Source organism: Colletotrichum higginsianum, chromosome 8, assembly GCF_001672515.1.
Source record: "Colletotrichum higginsianum IMI 349063 chromosome 8, whole genome shotgun sequence".
Lineage (NCBI taxonomy): Eukaryota > Fungi > Ascomycota > Sordariomycetes > Glomerellales > Glomerellaceae > Colletotrichum > Colletotrichum higginsianum.
The window spans coordinates 3,730,742-3,752,254 of record NC_030960.1 but is presented as its reverse complement, the minus strand read 5'-3'; the positions used below and the strand labels follow the sequence as shown (position 1 = coordinate 3,752,254).

General features: G+C 55.9%; 8 protein-coding genes across 8 annotated transcripts; 4 read left to right on the top strand and 4 right to left on the bottom strand.

Annotated features, from left to right (window-relative positions):
• Window positions 1–351: 351 nt before the first annotated feature.
• CH63R_12094 (Ribosomal protein S10) lies at window positions 352–767 on the bottom strand (the record flags this gene model as incomplete). Its single annotated transcript, XM_018307068.1, has 2 exons — window positions 352–436; window positions 505–767. The coding sequence occupies 2 exons, from the start codon at window positions 765–767 to the stop codon at window positions 352–354; spliced, it is 348 nt and encodes a 115-aa protein (XP_018153909.1).
• Window positions 768–1,479: 712 nt separating this feature from the next.
• Window positions 1,480–3,573, top strand: CH63R_12093 (CUE domain-containing protein; the record flags this gene model as incomplete). Its single annotated transcript, XM_018307067.1, has 1 exon — window positions 1,480–3,573. One exon carries the CDS (start codon window positions 1,480–1,482, stop codon window positions 3,571–3,573), a length of 2,094 nt encoding a protein of 697 aa, XP_018153908.1.
• Window positions 3,574–3,612: 39 nt separating this feature from the next.
• On the bottom strand, window positions 3,613–6,401 carry CH63R_12092 (Zinc finger protein 585a; the record flags this gene model as incomplete). Its single annotated transcript, XM_018307066.1, has 2 exons — window positions 3,613–5,324; window positions 5,396–6,401. The coding sequence occupies 2 exons, from the start codon at window positions 6,399–6,401 to the stop codon at window positions 3,613–3,615; spliced, it is 2,718 nt and encodes a 905-aa protein (XP_018153907.1).
• Window positions 6,402–7,441: 1,040 nt separating this feature from the next.
• CH63R_12091 (N1-acetylpolyamine oxidase) lies at window positions 7,442–7,804 on the top strand (the record flags this gene model as incomplete). The annotated part of the gene is made up of 1 exon (XM_018307065.1): window positions 7,442–7,804. The coding sequence occupies one exon, from the start codon at window positions 7,442–7,444 to the stop codon at window positions 7,802–7,804; it is 363 nt and encodes a 120-aa protein (XP_018153906.1).
• A 1,623-nt stretch (window positions 7,805–9,427) lies between these two features.
• On the bottom strand, window positions 9,428–9,655 carry CH63R_12090 (uncharacterized protein; the record flags this gene model as incomplete). The annotated part of the gene is made up of 1 exon (XM_018307064.1): window positions 9,428–9,655. One exon carries the CDS (start codon window positions 9,653–9,655, stop codon window positions 9,428–9,430), a length of 228 nt encoding a protein of 75 aa, XP_018153905.1.
• Window positions 9,656–11,147: 1,492 nt separating this feature from the next.
• Window positions 11,148–11,844, bottom strand: CH63R_12089 (NUDIX domain-containing protein; the record flags this gene model as incomplete). The annotated part of the gene is made up of 3 exons (XM_018307063.1): window positions 11,148–11,663; window positions 11,717–11,722; window positions 11,782–11,844. 3 exons carry the CDS (start codon window positions 11,842–11,844, stop codon window positions 11,148–11,150), a joined length of 585 nt encoding a protein of 194 aa, XP_018153904.1.
• Window positions 11,845–16,397: 4,553 nt separating this feature from the next.
• Window positions 16,398–20,141, top strand: CH63R_12088 (Alkaline elastase YaB; the record flags this gene model as incomplete). Its single annotated transcript, XM_018307062.1, has 1 exon — window positions 16,398–20,141. One exon carries the CDS (start codon window positions 16,398–16,400, stop codon window positions 20,139–20,141), a length of 3,744 nt encoding a protein of 1,247 aa, XP_018153903.1.
• An 857-nt stretch (window positions 20,142–20,998) lies between these two features.
• CH63R_12087 (uncharacterized protein) lies at window positions 20,999–21,427 on the top strand (the record flags this gene model as incomplete). The annotated part of the gene is made up of 2 exons (XM_018307061.1): window positions 20,999–21,170; window positions 21,258–21,427. 2 exons carry the CDS (start codon window positions 20,999–21,001, stop codon window positions 21,425–21,427), a joined length of 342 nt encoding a protein of 113 aa, XP_018153902.1.
• Window positions 21,428–21,513: the final 86 nt, after the last annotated feature.

Genomic DNA, 21,513 nt, shown 5'->3' with positions numbered 1-21,513 from the left:
CTTTCACTCTTGAGATTGTGATGTTGGGGGCCGCCCCTGGTGAGTCTGAATGAGCCTGATTCTTGATTCTTCGACGTATCTCGAACAGAGGCAGTACAGTCACAAGGTTCAATGTCATGGTCGTGAATTTGGGGGGTTCATCAGTTGATTCGGGTGGCATCTAGACCTCCAAACTCGTCCCGCCGCCTCCGCCGGTGTGTCTAGGGAGTCGGAACCTTTCGGCAAACCAACCCCCAGATCAGCATCCACGGCGCGGCATTCCCAAGCCCAAAAAGCCCATAAAAGCCGTCGGTGTTCCCTCCTGCAACAAAAATCGTCCCGCCTCAAGTCTCCATCAAGAGAGGATATCGCTTATGCGGCGATGGTGACCTCGACCTCGACACCGGCCTCGATGTTGATGATGATCTGCTTGACGATCTCGGTGGGGGCGTTGAGGCTGCGCGTCCGTTAGCATTACCGTCTATAGTGATAGACCAAACTTTTGTCAGGTGAGAGGTAACGTACTCAATGAGGCGCTTGTGGATGCGCATCTCGAAGCAGTCCCAGGTCTTGGAACCCTCACCGCAGGGGGTCTTGCGGGTGGTGATCTTGAGGGTCTTGGTGGGCAGGCGGACGGGGCCGGAGACGCGGAGGTCCTTGGACTTGGCGCGCTCGATGAGCTCGGCAGACACCTTCTCGAGGGACTGGACCTTGCGGGAGGAGAGGGTGATGCGGATCTTGTGCGTCTTGGGCGCCTCGCCGAAGTCCTTGTCCTTGTTGTAAGACATGATGACGGTTTTGTTGGGTTGGATGGACCGTGTGTGGGATTTGGGGGGGGTTAATTGGGAGAGGGGACAAGATTCCTTCACGACTCGAACGGCTTGGTTGCGGCAAAGTGATGAAGGCTGATGATAAATCTGGCTATCGAAAGCTTGAAGGGAAAAAAAAGAAGTTCGGTGGGCCGCGATCGCGAACTTTTTCGTGGGGTTTGGAGGTAGGGCTTTACCGAGGAGAGGAAGAGATCGCTAGACCTAATCAGGATTAGGGTCGTTTGCGATGCGAGAATTGGTACGTACCTCGAAAGCTGACAACCTGAGCGGGCGAACCCCACCAAACCGAAAAAGAAGTGCCCCGCTTCCCGCATCGAGCTCCGCCGAGAAGCTCGTCACTCTCTCTCCCAATTGATTGCGTTTGCGCCGCCCGGGAAGGGGAGGGGCCAGCAATCGACACCAAATGAATCATCCGGCGTAAGACGGCGACACGACGACATATGAAGCTGCAACATCTCACCCCCCCCCCCTCGCCTTCAACTCAACATCACCACCAACAAAGCCCCCCGGATGCGCGATAAAGACGCGACGACGAGCTTTCCCCTGTAGAGCTCCTCCTCCTCCAATCGCCCGCGCCCTCCCCTAAAAATCCTCTACTCATCCGCATCGTCACGATACTATCACCAACCCCACCAACCTCAACCTCACCACCCTCGAAACCCTCACAACCATGGCGTCCCTACCGCCCTTCGCCCCTTTCCCCCCCTCCAAATGGCGCGCCTCCCTCACCCCGCAGGACTGGTCCTCCCTGCTCGAAGCCTGGACGGCCCTCGCAAACGCCCACCTCGCCCTCCCCGACGCCCAGCTCTTCTCGACCGCCGCCGCCTCCCTCCCGCCCTTCTTCGCGTCCTTCGTCGCCGAGCTCTCGACCGACGCCGCCGGCCATCCCCTCATCCCCGGCGCATCATCATCACCATCATCAACCTCCGCCCACCTCAAACCCCTCCTGAGAGCAGTCTTCGCCCTGACGTCCCGCCTCCTCACATCCCCGACGCACCCTCCCCCTCCCGAGCTCGCGACGCCCGCCTTCCTCGCCGCCTTCAGCAGGCTCTACCGCAAGAACAGCCCGGCGACGCTCTCCGCCTCCTTCGCCCTCCACGCCCCGACCCTCGAACCGCCCCTGGCGTCCCTGAAGCGAACCCTCACAAAGTCCCTCGAGGCGGGCCTGAAGGCCGACCTCAAGACCCTCGAGGCCCGCCTCGCCTCCCTCAACCACCTCCTCCACGCCTGCCCCGCCGCCGCCGCCTTCTTCCTCGCCGGCTCCGACTTCCTCGACGGCCTCGTCTCCGCCTTCCGCATCACGAACCCGCCGCTGCGCAAGGTCCTCGTCGCCACCGCCTACGTCGGCCTCGTCGGCCTCGCCGCCGCGGACCGCTTCGGCATGCTCGCCGACGTCCTCTTCTCCCTCAAGTCCGCCGCCGAGGCCCACAAGGCCGGCCCCCTCAATGTCAACGACTCCCTCGTCGCCGAGCTCGTCACCGTCACACCCGTGCTGAAGCAGCTCCTGAGAAAGGCAGAGGACAAGGGCGCGGCCTCGACAGCTCTGAGGTCGCGCATCGCCGCGCTCGAGGGGTTCCGCAAGCCCGGCGGCGGCATGATGAGGCCCAAGAGGCTCGTCAAGAGGAAGATCGACAAGGGCAAGGGCAAGGACGTGGCCGATGAATCCCAGGTCCAGGCCGAGCTGCACATGCACAGACAAAGCCAGATCTCGCTCATCCAGGATCTGTTTCCCGACTTGGGCTCGGCCTTCATTTCAAAACTGTTTGACGAGTACGGCGATAACACAGAGGTCGTCACGGCTCACTTGCTGGAGGATTCGCTTCCCCCGCACCTCGCAACGGCGGACCGCGCTGCGCAGCTGTACGTTCTCATTGAGACTTGTCTTATTCATCACGATCTACTGCTAATACTCTACAGGTCGCCCAAGCTGGAGAGGAGAAAGAGCCAGCTCGAGCCCAGACCAACGCCTCCACAACTACCAGAGCGCCATAACGTATTTGATGATGATGAACTCGATAGACTAGAACTAGACGTTTCTAAACTCCATTTCGGCAAAAAGGCCCCCGAAAGGACGGCCGACGATGTCCTCAGGGACAGGTCCACCGCGCCGAACAAGGCGGCCATCTTGTCCGCGCTTGCGGCGTTCGACTCGGACGATGACGAGCGCGACGACACCTACGACGCAGACGATGTTGGCGGCACGGTGGACAACGCCAACGAGGAGGCCGACGGACAGAAGGACGCCAACGAGGAGACGCTGTACAAGGCGTTCCAGGCGGATCCCAGCGTGTTTGATAGACAGGCCACGACGAGAAGGGGCCCGGCGAGAGGCAAGCTAAGGGTGGAGACGGGTATGACGGACGAGGCGATCGAGGGCTGGGCCGTGATGCTGGCAAGGAATCCCGGCCAGAAGCGTCGCCTCGAGGCTAAATACAACGGCGCCGCAGCGTTCACGGGCACCCAGACCGAGATTCTGTCGACGGCGTGGCGGGCCAGTCCGGCTGGCTCAGGTGCCGAAGAGTCCGACCCCGATGGAGGAAGCTCGTCGAGGGGCGGCAGAGGTGGTCGCGGCCGCGGAGTCGGAGGTCGTGGACGTGGCAGGGGTGGTGGTGGCAGGGGAGGCGGCAACGTGGCGGGCCCGACGGGAGAGAAGGAGACCGAGGCCGCGCGTAGGAGAAAGGAAGCCAGCAAGGGTTCGAGGGCCAACCACAACCGCCGAGACCAGAGGGCCAAGAAGATGGCGAGAGGTGGGTTCCCCGGCTGATATACCCGTATCACACACGGCCCGAGAACACTACTACACTTAATGCAATCTCTGCCTCTTGGCATTCTGAATGGAGCTCCGCACGGGTGGTGCTGCGGCTGCCCGCTTGCCTGAGGCGGCGCCCGCCGTGTTGGTGTACGCTTCCTCGTCGTAAAGGTCTTCTGTGCTAAGGGTGAGAGCGTAGGGGCTCTTGATGTCTACGATACCGGGGGTTCCAGGCTGCGGGGTCAAGGCTAAAGGATGAGTGGCCGACGGCGACAAGATGCTGGCGAAAGCAGAGGGATGCAAGGCTGATGGCGACATGATGCTGGTGAAGGAGGACCCGACCTCTTCGACGCCAGAGTAGCGAGATCCAAAGGCATGGTCCTTTGGTGTTGCGAGCTCCGACGTCCCTTCTATCGAGGTCAGATCGCCGTGGTCGCTTTCGTTGCGCCCGATCATGGAACGCAATGATTCGCGCGAGTTGCGCCTGCTGTCGAGATACGTGCGTAAGTCGAAGCATTGCCGGCAACTGGGATCGACCGGGTAGCAATCCGACTCGTCCCTGTACTGTGGGAGCTGTGGCCGGGCCTGCTGGCCGCATTTCTCCTGAATGTCGTCAAAGAGGTCGCCAATCGGAGTGAAGAAAGTTAGTCGAGGACCGGCACCGAAGTACTTGTTGCGACCCCAAAGCTGACCGACCAGAGCATTGGTGTCGGCGTCAACAATGGCGGCGCCGCTGTCGCCCTCCACGCCGATGCCTCCGCGGATCCAGCTCTCTTCATCATCGAAGGGGTACGGCTCTTCGACGAACCACTCGCGTGTTGCCTTGCCGGTGCCGTTTTCTTCGGCGCTGACGTAGGCCGGGATCTCGCAGATCTGGCCGCGCCGTTGACCCGACGTGCGTCCGGTGGAGACCACCGTCGCTCCCGGGGTGACCACGCTCATCATCTTGACGGGTACTTCTTTCAACAGAGGCATGGTGTCGGAGGGGAATCGGCGGAGGATATTTGCTTGACGTGTCTTGGAGGCAATGAGGATCCAGTCGGTCACGATCAAAGGGGCTTCCTTGTCCAACTCCTCCCAGTAGGGATCGTGGGAGATGCGAGTCGTCTTCAAGTCGATGCCAGATGTGGCGGTCAAGCTGCCGAGGGTAAAATCCGTGTCGGGCATCGTGTCGTGGCGCTCGTCGATGCAACTTGCGCGATCGCTGGGGGAGGGATGCTCGACGCGGACCGATGCCCGGTGCTGATAAGCGTCGACGAAGGGGTGGAAGTTGGCCAGCCAGTAGCTGCCGCCGCCGACGAGCAAACAGGGGCCCAAGGTGGAGGTGCTCTCCTTGAAGTCGTCGGTGCCGTGGATGCCGATGCTGTCGCCCATACACGGGTTCTTGAAGTAGTAGGGGTTCCTGGCCATACAGACCTCGTCTGGCATCTCCTTGCTCAGCCCCCTGGCCCAGACCATGCGGTCGACGGCGCCGGTGACGAAGGCGAAGGTGATTGTGGATCGATGGTTCTCGGGGAGGAGGTCTCTGACATGGGCTGCGATGATGATGCGGCGAGTCCGAGATGGTTTCTGTTTGGTCATGATGCAGACTCGTCGAGATCCTGGCGTCTTACCGCGGGTGACGCTGACGACGTGGTTCGGGCCGCACCATTTCGGGATGAACTCGACGAGAAACGGCAGGACGCCATGTTCCCAGACGAGAGGGAAGCTAGCGTTTTCCACCATCCGGCACAGCTGAGCCCGGGAGAAGTCACTCGGGCTGTCGGCTGTTCGGGGGGTTTGGCCTGGGGTGGGTTAGATGATGAAGCGCACCATTCGACGAAAAGCGGGCACTGACCATTCTGTCTCCTGTACTTCTTCTCGACAACGTTCTTAAGTTGCTCCCGGCATTTCTTCTTGGATACAGCCACGGACAGTATCTGCTTGATGGCCCTGTCCTCGTTGGAGTCCTGTGATGGGGCCGCAAGGGCGTTTGATCCTTGGGAGGAGTTCGAGGAGGCCATGGCCTGAGCCTTAGGCTTGGATGTCGCCGCTGGCTCCTTTCCTTTGCCGTTCCCTTCGCCGCTAGCCTCCGGATGGGCACATCTGATGTGGCTCTCGAGGATTTGTTTGGTCTGGAACGAAGTCTCGGTACAACCGGGAGCCGGACAGATGAGAAGGTGCTCAAACTTGACGTGCCAGGTAAGACCGTCCTTGGTAGAGAAGCTTGGCTGGTCACAGCCTGCCCAGTTGCACGTGTGCGTGTGGACCGTCTTGCAGTGAGACTTGAAGTCCTTCTCGTGGTCGAAGGTCTCGTCGCATTGGGGACCGAGGCAGACGAAGCGACTTTGGGCGCGATTCCCCGATGGCTCGGTGGCAGTCTGTGTCACGGACGAGGTGGCGGAAGGCGACGCCTTCCTTGTTGGCCACTCGTACGGAAAGTCTCTCCGGGTCGGCGAGCAGCCCGAACCGGCAGAGGAAGGCTGGGAGACGACAGAAGGCGAGGAGAAGGTGACGCTGGACACGGTGCTCCAAGCCGGGGGAAGCGGTGCCTGGGCGAGGGGGGAAACAGGCTGGAAGAAGGCAAGTGCTGACTGTTCGTCCCTGGGCAAAGGTTTGGGAAAGGCGTGGTCTGTCTGACCAACTCCATGGGTCTGTGACCAGGCGTGCTCCCCGTAGATGGCGGGCCCAGGATAGAAGTCGGCGAGGGACCAGTCGACAGGCGGCCAGCAAGGCGGAAGCGAGGCAAAGGCATCGGGGCGTGAGGGGACCGGGGGCGTGGAGTAGAGGGTGCCATGGTGCATCTGCTTTCGAAGCTTCCTCGGCCGCTCGTTCATTGCCTCTCGGGGAAGAGGGCGGGACATGTTGAGAGCTCCAAGAGCCGTGTCTGGCTTATACAGATGATGAAGCCGGGAAGGGCCAATGTGCAGAAGTTGAAGTTGAGCAACAATTCGTCAATTGGCAGAGAAGAACACCAACACGCATGTAGTAAGAGAGAAGGACGTCAAGGACTGGCGGGGCGAGACGGAGGGTGTACATGGCTAGGTCGAGGATGGCCGAGGGAAGCGGCCTCCTCACCTCTTCGGCTCCTTCCTCAGTGCGGCACAGCTCTTAGTCTGGTTGCCTGGTTTGGCGGTAGGCCGTGCCAGTGATATCTAACACGGCCCATTCGCCAATGATTAATGGCTAGCCGCACAGTTATCTAAGATATAGACACTATACACAATGGGGCCGCCGACTTTGCGAACAGTTGCCCCCGGCTGGCGAACCATCGTATTGCTCCTCTCATCCAGCTTATCAACACCCATCAAGACGGAAACATAGGCTGCTGCGTCTTAGACTAAAACCGGAGAGTATCGCAAGATCAGCATGATGGCTTGTAATTAGAGTCATAAGGCTCCGTCGTTGATCGCGTAAAAGAACCATTGTTTTTACGATTATAAAAAAACATTGCGTTCGTTTCAAGCAGCGTAGAAGCCACTCCATTGGCTCTATGCGAGGTGCTTTTACCAGCCCTTCCTGAGAGTGAGATACGGTCAACTGCTTGGCATGCGAGTGTGGCAGTGGCGTCCAATCCTCGACGGCCAACACTTAAAAAGACCTCGCAGTTCAAGGCGCACCATGAATGCCTTGTTCTGATGCCCAATCTGTTGTCAGCACCTCGCGCTGCGTTGCTTGTCTTGCGTCAGTCGAGCCCCTCCCGATGGCCGCGATTCCCTCGTAAACAGAGCTATTGGCATATAAGACTCCCGTTTTCCTTAAGCAGCACTTTCCCAAATCATCCGGAATCCAGCTCAAAAACACACATTCAAACCTTCTTCTTTTCACACGACAAGACCGTCATTGACTACTCTGCCCCAGCATCCGATAAACGCATCCCTCTCATACCCGAAGAGCCTGAGCCATGGACCTCAATTTGTTCCCCACCGTGACGGCGGATTTCACGCTTCTCGGCACCCTCAACGGTGACCAGGCCGCATCAGAGCCTCAACCCTGGGATACCTCGGACGAGTACACCGAGCTCATCACATCGCCCGGCGCATTGGGACTGATGCAAGGACTCGCATTCCGCCCAGCACCAGCCCCAGCTCCTCTCACAACTTGGCCAACCACCGCCACCGGTCAAACCCGGGTTTCTCGCCCCGAGAGCCAAGAAGATTGGGACGCAAAGAAGGACACTATCCAAAAGCTTTACCTCGAGGAGAACCTTCCACTTCAAGACGTCATTGACACCATGTCAAAGGAGCATTCTTTCTCGGCCACGTGAGTATTCCCAAGCCAGTGTCCCCCAAACGCCGAACCGGATCTTGCTGACATCCAACACCGCCAGTGAGAGGATGTACAAGCGACAGTTCCAGAAATGGAATTGGAGAAAATACAACACGAAAGCACATCGACAAAGTCGCGCACAATGCATCCATGCAGAATCCTCCCGCGGAATGGCGACATGCCGGAGACCAGCCAGGCGACGCCGCCCCAACCAGGTCCCCATCCAGAACAGCTCTGTTTACCATCTCGCGGGCCGCTCGAACCCCAATATTACCCAGGATACCGCCACATTCACCATATCCCTGCTTCACGGAAACCAAATAGACGAATGGACCGAAAAGACCTACGCCAATCTTCGCGAGATCATAGTAGGCACAGCTCGGCGGGACCCTGCTTGGAGTCAATCGGATCGTTTCACTTTCAAAGCCTCAGTTGGATCAAACACATACTGTCATTTTGAACTCGCCTTTGGGCTGTTTGATCTGGAAGATTGCACAAATTATGGTTCCATCCTTCGTGAAGCATTCCGCGAGGTTGAGAACACTGTCCGCAGCACGTATGACCCAATCGAGATTTTTCACGACCTCCTTATCGAAATTCCACTGAGCATTTCAAAAGAAGACAGGTTCGACCTCTTACAGACATACCTAATCTTTCTCTCCCGAATGCTGGAAATCAAAAGACCCGAGCAACCCATTACCCTCGCTGCCACCGCATTACAAAAACTATTTTCAGCAGAAGCTGGACCGATCAGCCGACACACTTTGGACACAATGTTACGCATAGTATCAGATTGCTACACAGAAGTTCGTGGAGAATACGACTTGAGTAGCATATTCGCTAGATTTATGGTGCTGTGCGCCATCGAAGACTCTGACAGTACCCTGTACATCAATGGTGTCCAGACTCTCCACCACAGTCTTACAGGCTGGATAGATGATATGATTGAGCAATTTGGCGAAGCCTCCTACGAACGTCACTCATTAATGGTGGCTTCGATCATGTTGGCTCAAGAGTCTAGCCTACTAACAGACCACGTCCTTGATCTGTGTGAAAAGGGATGTTCTCTGCTCACGGAAGCAAACTGTGCACCGCAGGAAAACTGGGATTTGAAATCACTCCAAATTCTTGGCAGTTATCAAGCCTTGCAGGCTGATACGATCGATGCAGATAACGAGGATTTAGCAATCTTCTACATGCGAGAGTCCTTGTCAGTGACGGAATGTATGTGCACGAAGGTTGATAAAGACTCGGAATCCTATATACGTTTCAGAACAAAGTTGGATTTGGATCGAATTGAGTTAATTGGCAAGTTGATCTCGCTTGGCAGGGTCGACGAAGCGGCCGAGCTGAAAGCAGACTTGGCTCAATCCGACTATCTGCTTGAGATTCAGGAAAGAGACGCGAGTCAGTTAACGGAGTTGTTTGCGGGCGACATGCTTCAGGAATGCTGTTAGTTGTAATTGGGTTTGAATGTTCAACCTGTTCTTGGCATGAAGAGTTGGTTAGTGCTTCTTTGCAATGGTTTCCAAGACGGGACTCAGGTCTCTAGCGGATCCCTCGAGAGTCTCCTCGTGACACGGCAAGAGAAAGAGCGTCATTTCTTCCACGGGGCACTAATTCAGCACGTGCGACCTCTCGAGATGATGGAACATGCATCGGCCGAGCCTTTTGCCAGGGACGACGGCGGCACCTCGATCTGCTTGCAGTGAAAGTCGAAGCGAAGCCCATCTTGTCGAATTGCATCGAGTGGTTCGCGCAGTTTCAGGTCCTTGCTCGCCCTGGAAAAGCACCTGAGCCTGAGTCTCTGATCTGGCGTCTTCTCATTCTGGGACGGGAGCGTGGCCATGTCTGCGATGTTCCTCACGTCCCACACCTACTGTGTACCGAACTAATCTCTAGATCTTGGCAAGTAGAACGATCCTGGTTCCGGAGCGATTCAACATACGCAACCAGCACCTATTGGGCGTTGTGGCAGGTGCAGGCGTCCCAAGTGAGTCTCGTTCCATACGCAGCAGACGGATTGAAGGTCAACATCAGCTTTAAGATCTGGTTTGCGTCACTTAGCAGCTGAAATTTCCTGAAAAGAATTGAATCAGACTCCACATGAAAATCAAGAAGGCATCAACTGCAGACTGCACAGCAGAAAAGCAAGAAAGAATTAAACAGGGGGTAATAAGTACAACTGAAGAAACGAAGAAAGACTAAAACCGGCTGACAAGTTGTAATTACACCATTATAAAGCGTGGAACAAGCTGCCTTCTTCGTCCATTCTGTAGCTTATGACTTTGACGACATGAACAGATCCACAGACTTGTAATATAACAGCGGGTTCTTCGGTGTTGAATAAATAACGCCTTCAATACCGCTCTGACCCTGCCATTGCCCGGTATGATAGATTACCAAGGACGAGTTGAGCAACATGGCCTGCAACAGCTTCATTAGTCGTAATACGGGCTATCAGGGCTAAGTAACCTGTATCCCCTTTGAAAAAGCTTTTGGCGCTGCCACCTACTCTGAATCCGATGCCCCTGTTGCACTAGCCACCCACATCAAGGACGAAACAAGACCCCACGAGTTGCTGAGGCGGTAGATCACGGTGCAAATATCTTTTAGTTCACCACTCCCGAGCGGCGTCGCGTCCGTTCTAGTTGCTCCAAGGCTCTTACTCTTAGACACGAGACCTGAGATGCTGCGTGTGTCGCTTAAGCAAGCAGAAATAAACACGCAACACATGCAGCAGTATCTGAGATTTTACGATGACCACTGTAGTCATAAAAGTCACACTCTCTTGCATAGACGGTGAGAGAGAGAGGCAGTCTGGGGCATTCTCGCTGCCGCAGACAGGGGTCAGGCACTGCGCGTTGGGAGCTGTTGCCGTTATCACTGCGGCTGTCTTGCCCCTGAAGTTGAATTAATGCATAGCCATCCCGGGAGCAACATTCGCCTGATAGCAGATGATACGCTTTACTCTACCTTTCCCAAGAGGATGGCGACCAACAGCTGGGGCCTACATTACACATCGTTTCGTGTAAGGAGCCAGGAAGCAATTGTGGATTGAGGGTGGGAATTGGCTAGGCGCCACGGTGACCGGTGGGTATGCTGGTGCATTCTGACTCTGCTATTCACGAGTCCAGGTGCAGGTGCTGTCAGATCCCCCCCCCCCCCCCCGAGCATGATAGAGTACGGTAAGCCTCGGAGGTGGCAGCGAGCCAGCTGGGTATGGGTGACCAGGGGAAGCAGGCAGCATGGAAGATATACTATATTCTATTAACTTTCAAGTTAATGGTTATATGTTGTCCTGCATGCAATCCATGCCATCCATCCCTTTCATCCAGAACCTATGTCAGATCGAACCCAAGGGTATCCTCCCTTTTGCCATACGTTCCAGTTATATAGTAGTTACCCAAAGAGACTCTTGAGACTTCCTTGGACATATCTTTGGCTATTCTTTCTGCAACCTTCCCAAACGGGCTCTTTAGCATAGCCTCCCAGCCCTTGACATTCGCTTTCGTGACGTCGAAAGGTGTCCTTTCTTTCCCTTGCTCATCACGAGCAATCCGAGCTGCCTCTACAGTTTTAATGTTCGTGACATCGTCAATTTGAATTTTCTTCAGGCTGGCTTCTGAGTGACCGCTTTCTGTCCATATCGCTGAAACAATTTGGCTGGTGAAAAGCTTCACCGGTGTTTTGTCGTGACCAGTCCAAGCTTCGGCTATGCGGAGCAGGCCGTCTTCTGGATAGGCTATAGCCCGAAGAATAGGGATTTCCCCCTTATTGAACCCTGAAGCAAAGACTTCTAACTCAGTCCCGCCTTCGATGTCAGGCTCTACTTCCAGCTTGTAGTCTTTGTTTCCCTAGAAGCCAACGTTAGGTGCAAGTTGAACAACTTCCTCGCATGGTTTCTTACCGCAAGCTATGAAACAAGTTAGCAATGGGTCAAATATTTCGCAGGATACCAGGAGAGTTGTATACCAGACATGCAACTAGTTGCGCTAGCGATATTGCCCAAAGGGCAGGAATCAGCGGGAATCTCATGACCAAAACTTGTAAAACAGATTAGAAACAAAAGCTTTAGATGTAGATGTGAATTTATGCCACTGCTGAGTAGTCACACTCCCCCCCCTTTCAGCAGGAGAATGGGTATAAATAGTATTCAATAGTATCATTTTCTCTCTATACTAAGGACCTAGCCTTCAAACATGATTTCATCCTTGAGCTTTAGAGAGTGTAATTAATCGGAAATGCCGTTCCCAGTGAAACTGTACAAAAGAGATTGCAATTTGTCGTAGTGAGCAGCCGAATGTAATAAGTTAAGTTCCCAATACTCAAGCATGATTTCATTGAGATTTAAGTAGTGTAATTACTGAGAAATAACACTTTAAATAGAACTATTCGAAACATATTGTAATTTGCCTTGATTAAGTTGCTTAAATTTGAAGAATTAAATCCTAGATAAGTTGAAGCTGCGGAGGAGCCTTTTCAAAAGTCTTGCGTTAGGACGCTAAGACAGACAAGGTCTTATTACCTTGCCAACAGTATTAGTACAAGAATGGATATCTTAAGATTACGTGATAGATCTCTGCGCCTATAGCAGCCCCTAGAAGGCCCCTGTAAAATGCTCTTCTCCTGCTATAGCTCCTGCATGTTGAATAAAGCTCTAATAACTAAGTAGCTCTACTATAGTAGCAGGCAAGAGTTTTATACCCCTGCTAGGTATCTTCTGACTTGCGATCAAGCTGACCCAAGCCTAGATACATTATAGACCCTCCAATATAGTATGCGGGTTTTCAGCCACTCAGGGTGTGAGCCCAAGCTGTCTGTAGATCACGACCCATAACCTACATGTAGTGGGTGTTTAACTTACCCATCACACCATAGTATTCTGGTGGCAGGCAAAAATAAAACACCCTTGCTGGGTAGATGTGGCTATGCTCCCATAATTACGATGGTATCCGGCAAAAGTAAAGCTCCCTGTCAGGTATTTTTCACCCACCCCAAACCTTGCACTCCGACTGACAGTACTTCTAGCAGCCTGCTGGCTTAATAGTTAAATTCTCCACATGAAATGTACTGTAATTCTAAGACTCATAAGGTTATATGCAGGGGCAGATACAATAGGGGGCTTTTACCTACCCCTATAACCTTGTACCTTAGCAAACTACAGAATTCTTATGCACATCTCGCACAAATCTAGCTAGTAAGAGTTACTACAGCTGTAAATCTTAACTCTATACAACCTGTCTATTAGGGAGTTTAAACTTACCCGTAATACCGTAGTAAGTCGCCAAGGTCAAGTGCTCCACCTTCTGTCTTGGCAGTTCGGCGCAATGCTTTTGAAAGGCTCCTCCGTACAGTTCGTTGCGTTGACAGCGATCGTAATTGAATAATGCGTCTGTGCGTTGCAGTCGAGAACAGGAAGCAGCTGAAGAAAAAAGATACCCGTTCGTTAAAGCTTGATCACAACAAGCTCTCCGCTGGTGCAGAGTGTGTTGTGTGGTCCCTGCGTCCTCTAACGCACGAGTAAGGCTGAAATCTAAACCGCTGCCGACGCAACCGACTGTAAGCAAAGGACGTAATTAAATGATTAGGTCCCCTGTGCCACGAAGCCACTGCTGTGTACAATGCTGAATCGCAAATGCTTCCTAGCGCTGACTTATCTGCAGATAATGGATACCACTCTACACAACTCTGAACAGTTTCTTATATTCGAGGATGATAGAGGTGGGTGGCGGCAGAAATATGTCGGTACCAGAAGTGGTACGCGTACATGCGAAGATGTCTTTCGGCAGGGTGAGAAGCAAGTTGGTCAATTGCTTCTGATATCTAGGAAGCGAAAGTGAGAAGGGCGTCAAGGACCTTCGACCGGGTCTGCCCTCGGACACGGAGACGCCTGCTGTTGAGTAACCAATACTGCCGTGCTGGCCGGTCGAGCAGGGATCAGATTCATGCAAATGTCGTCGTTCTCAATTTGTGAGCCCGTCTTAACCGGAAGTTCGGCCTGCCACGCGAACCTAACTTACTGCAAGTACTAGTAGCCATGGAGCCAACCGGCGGTTGCTGCTACGATGATACCTGTTTGGTCACTTCCAAAGAGTGAGATTGGAGACTGCTTGAAACATCTCATCCCGAACTCACCTAGGCGCTAATCTAAAGCAGGGTGGGAAGTGAAGATGGGAAACCCAGTGAGGCGATCGTATCTGGATATCAGAGTAAGACGCATCCGCCGCCTTGTCAGAAGAACAACCTGCGTGATGTTGAGCGGTCTGGATTTGAGTGACCCACGTGACCGTTCCGTTTTCTCGCCTTCGAGGCCCCTGAGATGACACTCACATGCAGGAAATTGAGGAAACATCTTTGGCACATAGCGGGTTCAGACTGCGGGCCTCTACGTCGTGAACAGCGAAAAGGTAAATGCGATGAAGGACGTCCTGGGGTGGGGGGGAGAGAGGTGGGTGGCAAGGAAATAAGTTATTTTGCCCTCAACATGTCCAAAACTTCGGGTTTCGCAGTTCAATGAGCTGACTGTCAAACTGCCTCTACTCGCTAGATATAATCTTGAGACCCTTACAGAAGTGCTTTGGCTGGAAGTTTTCATTCCTTGATGACAATGATGGCACATTAAATGCCTAACTGAGGAGACTTTGATTGAAGGAAGCTACTTTTCTGTGCTGCTTGCGACCAAGTGGATGAGTTGAGAGTTTGACAGGCAAATGTGGTCTTCTCCTCGAAGAACTTTGTACGCTGTGACGCACGCTGCTGTAGAGTGTAGGGTCAGCAGCTGCTTATGTCAGTGTAATGCGTGCGAAGGTCGCAATTTCTATTCTTTTTTCGGAAGCCAACATTTTGAACATAAATACGGTATCAATAAGAGTCACATGAATGCAGGACACTCCTCTCCCTTATAGTTCATAATTGAGGTATTTCGGTCTACCTACTCAGCGGTTGACTTTCAGGCCTTGGTCGCTGCTCTGCATTGACCCGTTGTTGGGCAACCTAGAGGCATATAAACGGGGACATTGTTGGATTGTAGGCCTTTCTCGGCAACTTTCTGACTGGCGGTCGTATCCTATTGAGTGAAGGGCATAAGGGCCACAATGGAAAGCAGGAGTGGGAGCAATCGACAACAACTGTGTTATGATACTGCCTCTGGACTTTGAGCCTCTCTTGCGGGGTCGTGCCTACGTTCTTAATATCCTACCAACTCTGCATGTGGCATGTAAACACCTGATAACCTAACCGGGGCAGTCAACTTGAGAGCTCTCAAACTGTATCGTTTATCCAACCTAACGTATACAAACAAACTGGAGACTGAGAAAACAGTCAACACTACTACTAGGTTGTTGCTGATATATTTGTATCAAAGCCAGATGGAGCGTAGTTGAAACCGAGTTACTGATGCAGTTCCAGCTAGTAGCGTTGTTGTTAATCAACCATAATCTGTGAAGTCGTCCCATCCGGCTTTTGGAGATATCAATTTGCGACAAAAGACAAACACCACGAGTAAGAGAAGTCGCATTGAATGCAGAGAAACCTACCTGAGTCGACTTCTGGACTAGCAACACGCTAAATCGAGTATGGAGGACAGATGATGTTAAGCGGCAGACGATTGGGGAACATCCTCCGTGTTGGGCTGCATATAAACCAATGCTTGTGATGCCCACTCGTCGCCATCGCATCATCAGAAGCTGGGTCACGTTGACTTGTGAAGACTGGGCTAGCTCTCCAGCATAGCCTTTTCCACTCTGCGAAGACTTTGGCCAAGTCTCTAGAACTAACCAGGATATCACGCTGACAGAAGGCTTACGCAAAACGGCCAACTGCATCGTTTCCATTACGGCATCCCACAACTCGTATGCCGCGGTTGAAACCTACCATAAGAGATCCACGATCCATCCGCTCGGAAGTCGGTCAACCTCCGCCGAGATTAAACCCACGGCTGACCAGCCAAGTTGGGCATATTTAGCCCCCTAACCCGGCGAATCAAACCCCCCTTCCTCGACTCCATCGTCGGCGGTGGGATACAAGACGTTCCCACTCCGCCTTGTGGGGTCTCCCTGCGTCTCCAGCTCCGCAGATATTGATTAGATGGGCTGATAAACTACAAGCTTAACGTTAATGTCCCTCCCGGGCTCCCGATGAACGAGTCTTTTCCGACGACCTGCCCTATTCGGTCAACACCAGTACAGCTCTGGGGCCTGGCAAGTCCCCCGGGACGTTGCATCGACCTTCGTATCCCCCGCTGCCTGCTGCTCCGTTCCGGTCATCGGCCACTGGGTCCATCAAGCTGTAATTAAAGACGCAATCTGACCTGAGCCCGGCATTATCACCTTGGATCCGATGGGCGCGGTTCTAACGCATATCTCCAACCTTGCCGTTGATCCGAGGACCTAGATCTTGTAGAAGGGCATGGTGAAACCTACGAGATAGATAGAGAAAGAAAGGGGGTAGATAAATAGTCGTAGAACCCTTGACTCTTGGCTCCGAGTGAAGACCCGGCATCCCACTCCTGTGTCTGTCTCTCTCTCTTCCTCTCCTCGAGGCTTGAGATTCTTCCCCGACTCACCGATCTTAGTCGAGCAGTCATCACAATGCCTCGGCTGTCCAAGATCCTCCAATCGGCCCTTGTCGCCGTCACCGCCGCCACTTCGACTGTGACGGCGGTGACCACAGAGGGCGGCTTTGCCAGCGGCCGCAACCGCCTCGCGCCGCCCGCCTCCGATGCCGCGTCGGGTCGCTACATCGTCGAGCTCGAGAAGTCGACGGGCCCCAACGCGCGCCAGGAGGACTCTTCCGCCGCCGACTCCCTCGTCGGGCAGATCTCGTCCCTCGGCTACGAGGCCACGGTCAAGGAAGACTTCACCGCCATCTCGGGCCGCTTCAGGGGCGTCTCGGTCGAGATCGCCAACAGCAACAACGTCACCTCAAATAACAGCGGCAACTCGTCTGGGGTCGTTGACGAGATCAAGAGCATCCCGGGCGTTGCCGACGCCTGGCCGGTGCAGCCCATCGCGCTCGACGTCTCGTTCGAGGAGACGACGGACTCGCAGAGGTGGAACCCGCACATCGCCACGCGCGTCAGCGAGCTGCACGACCGCGGCCTCACCGGCGCGGGCCAGCGCGTCTGCGTGGTCGACAGCGGCGTTGACGTCGACCACCCGGCGCTGCTCGGCAAGGTGGCCGGCGGCCGGAACCTTGTCGACGGAGACGGCTCTTCTTCTTCCTCGGCCGCCACCCTCACGGACTGCGCCGGCCACGGCACGTTCGTCTCCTCCGTCATCGCCGCCGCGCATAAGGACTTCGCCGGCGTGGCCCCCGACGCGGAGATCTACATGTACAAGGTGTTTGGGTGCAGCGACGCGACGTCCAACGACCTGGTGCTGAAGGGCATGCTCGCCGCCGACTCGGACGACTGCGACATCATCTCCGTGTCCATCGGCAGCAACACGGGCTACGCCGACTCCGTGCTGTCCCGCGTGGCGAGCGAGATCGCGCAGGACAGGCTCATCGTCATCGCGGCGGGCAACTCGGGCGAGATGGGGCCGTACTTTGCCAGTTCCCCGGCCGCCGGCCGCGGCGTCGTCTCCGTCGGCTCCGTCGAAGCGTCACAGACGATGGGCTGGCCCGCGACTCTCGTCTCCTCGGGCGGACATTCCCTCAACATCTCGTACGTCACGTATGACGGGGCGAAGTTCAACCAGACCGTCCACGTCCCCATCGTCCTCGACGCCGGCGACTCGTGCAACATCGCCGGCTCCGGCTCCGAGACCACGGCCGTCCTGGCAAAGCGCGGCGTCTGCGATTCGTTCCAGTCCTTCAGGTCGATTGCCAACGCCGGTTTCGGGTACGGAATCCTCTTCGACTCCTACAACCAGGGCGCCTACTACTTCGACGACGTCGCCGCCTCGTCCGACACCCTCCAGCTCATGGCCGTAACGACGGCGTCGGTGGGAGAATGGGCGTCCGCCCAGGTCGCCAAGAACTACACTCTCCACCTCAAGATCGAGAGCGACGCCCAGCCCGCCGCCTTCGCCGCCGAGGTGCCCAGCGCAGGACAGGTCTCGAGCTACACCTCATGGGGCCCGACGTACGAGAACGGCTTCTCGCCCATCGTCTCGGCCCCCGGCGGCATCGTCTACGGCGCGTTCCCCGACGGCCGGTTCGCTATCTCCTCGGGGACTTCATTCGCCACGCCGTACATCTCGGGCGTCGCCGCGCTGTGGTTCGCGCACGCGAAGAAGGACCGCGCCGAGTTCGTCAGGAGACTCACGTCCACCGCCCTCGCCCTCCCTGCTTTCGACATCACGGACGGTAAAGTCGTCGGCGGCGGGTTAGCGGCGTCTCTCGCGCAGCAGGGCGCCGGTCTCGTTGATGCGGCTAAGTTGTTCGACTACACCACCGTCCTCCTCTCGGAACCGACTCTCTCGTTGAACGACACCGACAACCGCGTGAGCACGCATACGATTCGCATCCAGAACACCGGGTCGGAGGAGATCACATACAACATCTCGCACGTCGCCGCCTCTACCATCTCTTCCAGGAACAGCATCTGGTACCCAAACACATACTACCCGCCTCTGCTCTCGGCCGCTGGCTCCTTGTCTGAGGCCAAGACCGTCACCGTTGCTGCTGGTGCTACTTCGGACATCGAGGTCACCTTATCTGCTCCCGATGTCACTGCCGAGAGCGGTGCTCTCTGGAGTGGCAAGATCCTGCTCGCGGGCTCCAACGACGAGCTCCTGACGGTGCCTTACATCGGCATCGAGGCCTCGACCTACAACTGGACTCCCTTGCACCACAGCCCGGAATCCTACCGCTACGACCAGACCGACGGAAGCCTGTACCCGATCGACTACCAAGGTCTAGCTTACCGTCCCGCCGAATTCGACTCGCCCGAGGTCTACTTCGCCTTCCGGTACGGCACGTACGAGTTCTCGGTCGACCTCGTCGGCGTCGACTGGAAGACGGAGCAGTTCTCCTACCCGCCGCAACACTCTTCCGGCCCCCGGGCATGGTACGGGTCCGTTCGGTTCCAGGGATACGAGGGCGGCGGCTACATGGACTTCCCTATGCGCGAGGTCGTCCGCTTCAACCTCGGCGCCTACACCACCTTTCGATCCTTCGCCAACGGCACCGACATCCCGTCGGGCCGCTACCGCATCTTCACGCGCGCCCTCCGCATCTTTGGCGACGCGGCGAACCCGGCCGACTGGCAGCTCTTCCTCTCGGACCCCTTTTCCATCCAGCTGGGCGACGATCCCATCCCCGGACAGAATACGACGTGGACTTCGAGTGTCCCGGCGTCAACATCCGCGGCAACGACAACGATGACGACTGCGGCTGCTCCTACGACCACCTCGGTCGCCACGACTACGGCCCCGATCTCCGTCCCTGGCAGTACCACGACGCTCTCAGCAACTGCTACGCCCACCGGCCTCGCTGACGCCTTCACCTCTCTCAAGCTTCAACGCCTGCAGGAGGACGCGCCCTTCATCATCGACCCAGCCGCCTGGATGGAGCTCCACGTCCAGATCTCCCTCCCGTCCCCCGTCCCCGCCGACTCAGTCATCTCCTTCGCCGTGCCCCCCGAGATCACCGACATCGCTCAGGACGTCCAGCTCTCCGCCTCGGGCGCCCAGGCCGGCCACGCCTCCTTCGACCCGGAGACCCGGCTATACACCATCGAGCTGGCCGAGTGGACGACCTGGCACAAGAACATGGTCGGCAACTTCTTCGTCATGTGCCGTTTCACGCCCGAGTTCGCGGCCTCGATGAGGCAGGGCACGTACGTCGTGCAGTTCCCGACAGTCGGCAGGGTCCACGAGGCCAGCACCTACTATACCGCCGTCGACCGCTCCGCCGTCTACGAGCGGCTGTCCATCGCGCCCTTTGACGGGACGTCGCTGTACACTGCCGAGGTGGAGGTGCCCTCGTCCCTGGGGCCCTGGGACTTCGTCCGTCTCACCACCTCCCACGCGGCCAACTCGGACGGCTTCGTCTGCGCCAACTCGAGCGTGGTCGTCGGCACCGCGCTGGACGCCGAGAACCGCATCACGGCATCCACGGACGTGACGGCGTCCGCGACGGAGGTGTGCAACGTGAAGAACTTCCGGGCCGTGTACAACGAGACCCTGGCCGGCGACGAGGTCCTCCGCTTCACGGTGTCCAGCATCCAGGGCGACCGGGACATGTGGACGCTGAGCGTTGCGTACCTGCTCGACGTCCAGCTCTCGAACGGGACCATGGTGCTGTACGACCAGCGGACGCTGGCCTTTGAGAAGAACCCGCGCCTGAGGACCTGGGGGTTCAACGCGTTCGAGGGGGAGAGGGCGTGAAGTCTGTGGACCTGATTTGTAGAGGATCCAGAACTAAGCTGTATACTACTATTTCATGCGGATAACTTTGCGTAACCCTTTGCTCCAAGCACATGGATATAGACTTTCAAAGTTGCTCAAACTTTCCGAATCCAACAACATTGGTACGATGAATCTCACAACTATCCATCTTCAGTTAAGCCTCAGAAACTTTATACAAAAAGCGCCTCCCATCAGTGGCAACCATGTCCAGAGAGAGGGACCGAAAGCCAAGACATTCATTCACCTCATCATTTTTTTACCTGAACAACCTCGTATATGAAAACTCTGTGGGTCGTACTCGCGTGGGGTCGCTTCGGACATGACGACCCCCTTTGAGCACACTCGTCCCGGACCCAAGCAGGGATCACGATTATCAGATGATCTGATAAGATTAGATGGGCTCTCTTGGACGACTCGGGTGAGCCCCCCCCGCTAAATAACGCTCGGCGGGACCGCTTTCATGCCGGGAACCCATCGTGTGGGGTGTGTTGCAGATGCTACACGCGCTGGTGAAAATCACTCGCCAAGATCTCATCCTTCCAATAGCGCCGGCGATATCGGTCGCTCGTTGCGGACCAGGAGCCATGTGCTCGGGCGTCTGCTGTCTCTTGAAAAGAGGATTTCTGATTCCTGGCCATGTCCGAGGAGTGGGAGCGGCCGAAGAGCTGGGTAGCATTGAGAGAACTCCAGGATATAAAGCCTCGACGAAAGTCTTGGACGAGGAAGTCTGGCTGCCTTTACTCAACTCACTTCCAAACTGACTACCAAACCACACACACACACACACACACACACACATACCCACTACCAGCTCTTACTCCCCTCACACATCCACCATGCGTTTCTCCCTCGCCTGCACCGCGGCCTTCGTCGCCTCCCTGGCCACCGCCAACCCCCTCGCCACCCGCAACCAGATCTCGTGGGAGTTCCCCGAGTCCATGTCCGTCGCCAAGCGCCAGGACGTCCCGGCCCCGGGCACCCCCGCCTACCTCTGCCACGAGAACTGCGGTAAGTCCTCCGTGATTGTTCGAGTTGAATCCATCGAGGGATTTCCATTGAGTGCTAGAATGCTAACGGCGGCGATCCCCCACCCAGGCACATCCATCACTCTCTCCCGCGAGGCGGGCTACTGCACCAACTACCTGTGGATCTCCCGCTACGACGCCTGCCTGCAGTGCGCCAACACGCACAACATCTGGCAGTACTATAGCAACTCCATCACCGCCTCCGCTGCGGCCTGCGGCTTCAGTGCCGTGCCGGTCTAGAGATGGGGGTTGGTAAGAGAGTTCGATGTCGGCGTTGGAGAGCGTGTTGAGATATTGCGAACCTGCAGCAATAGATATGCGAAGCT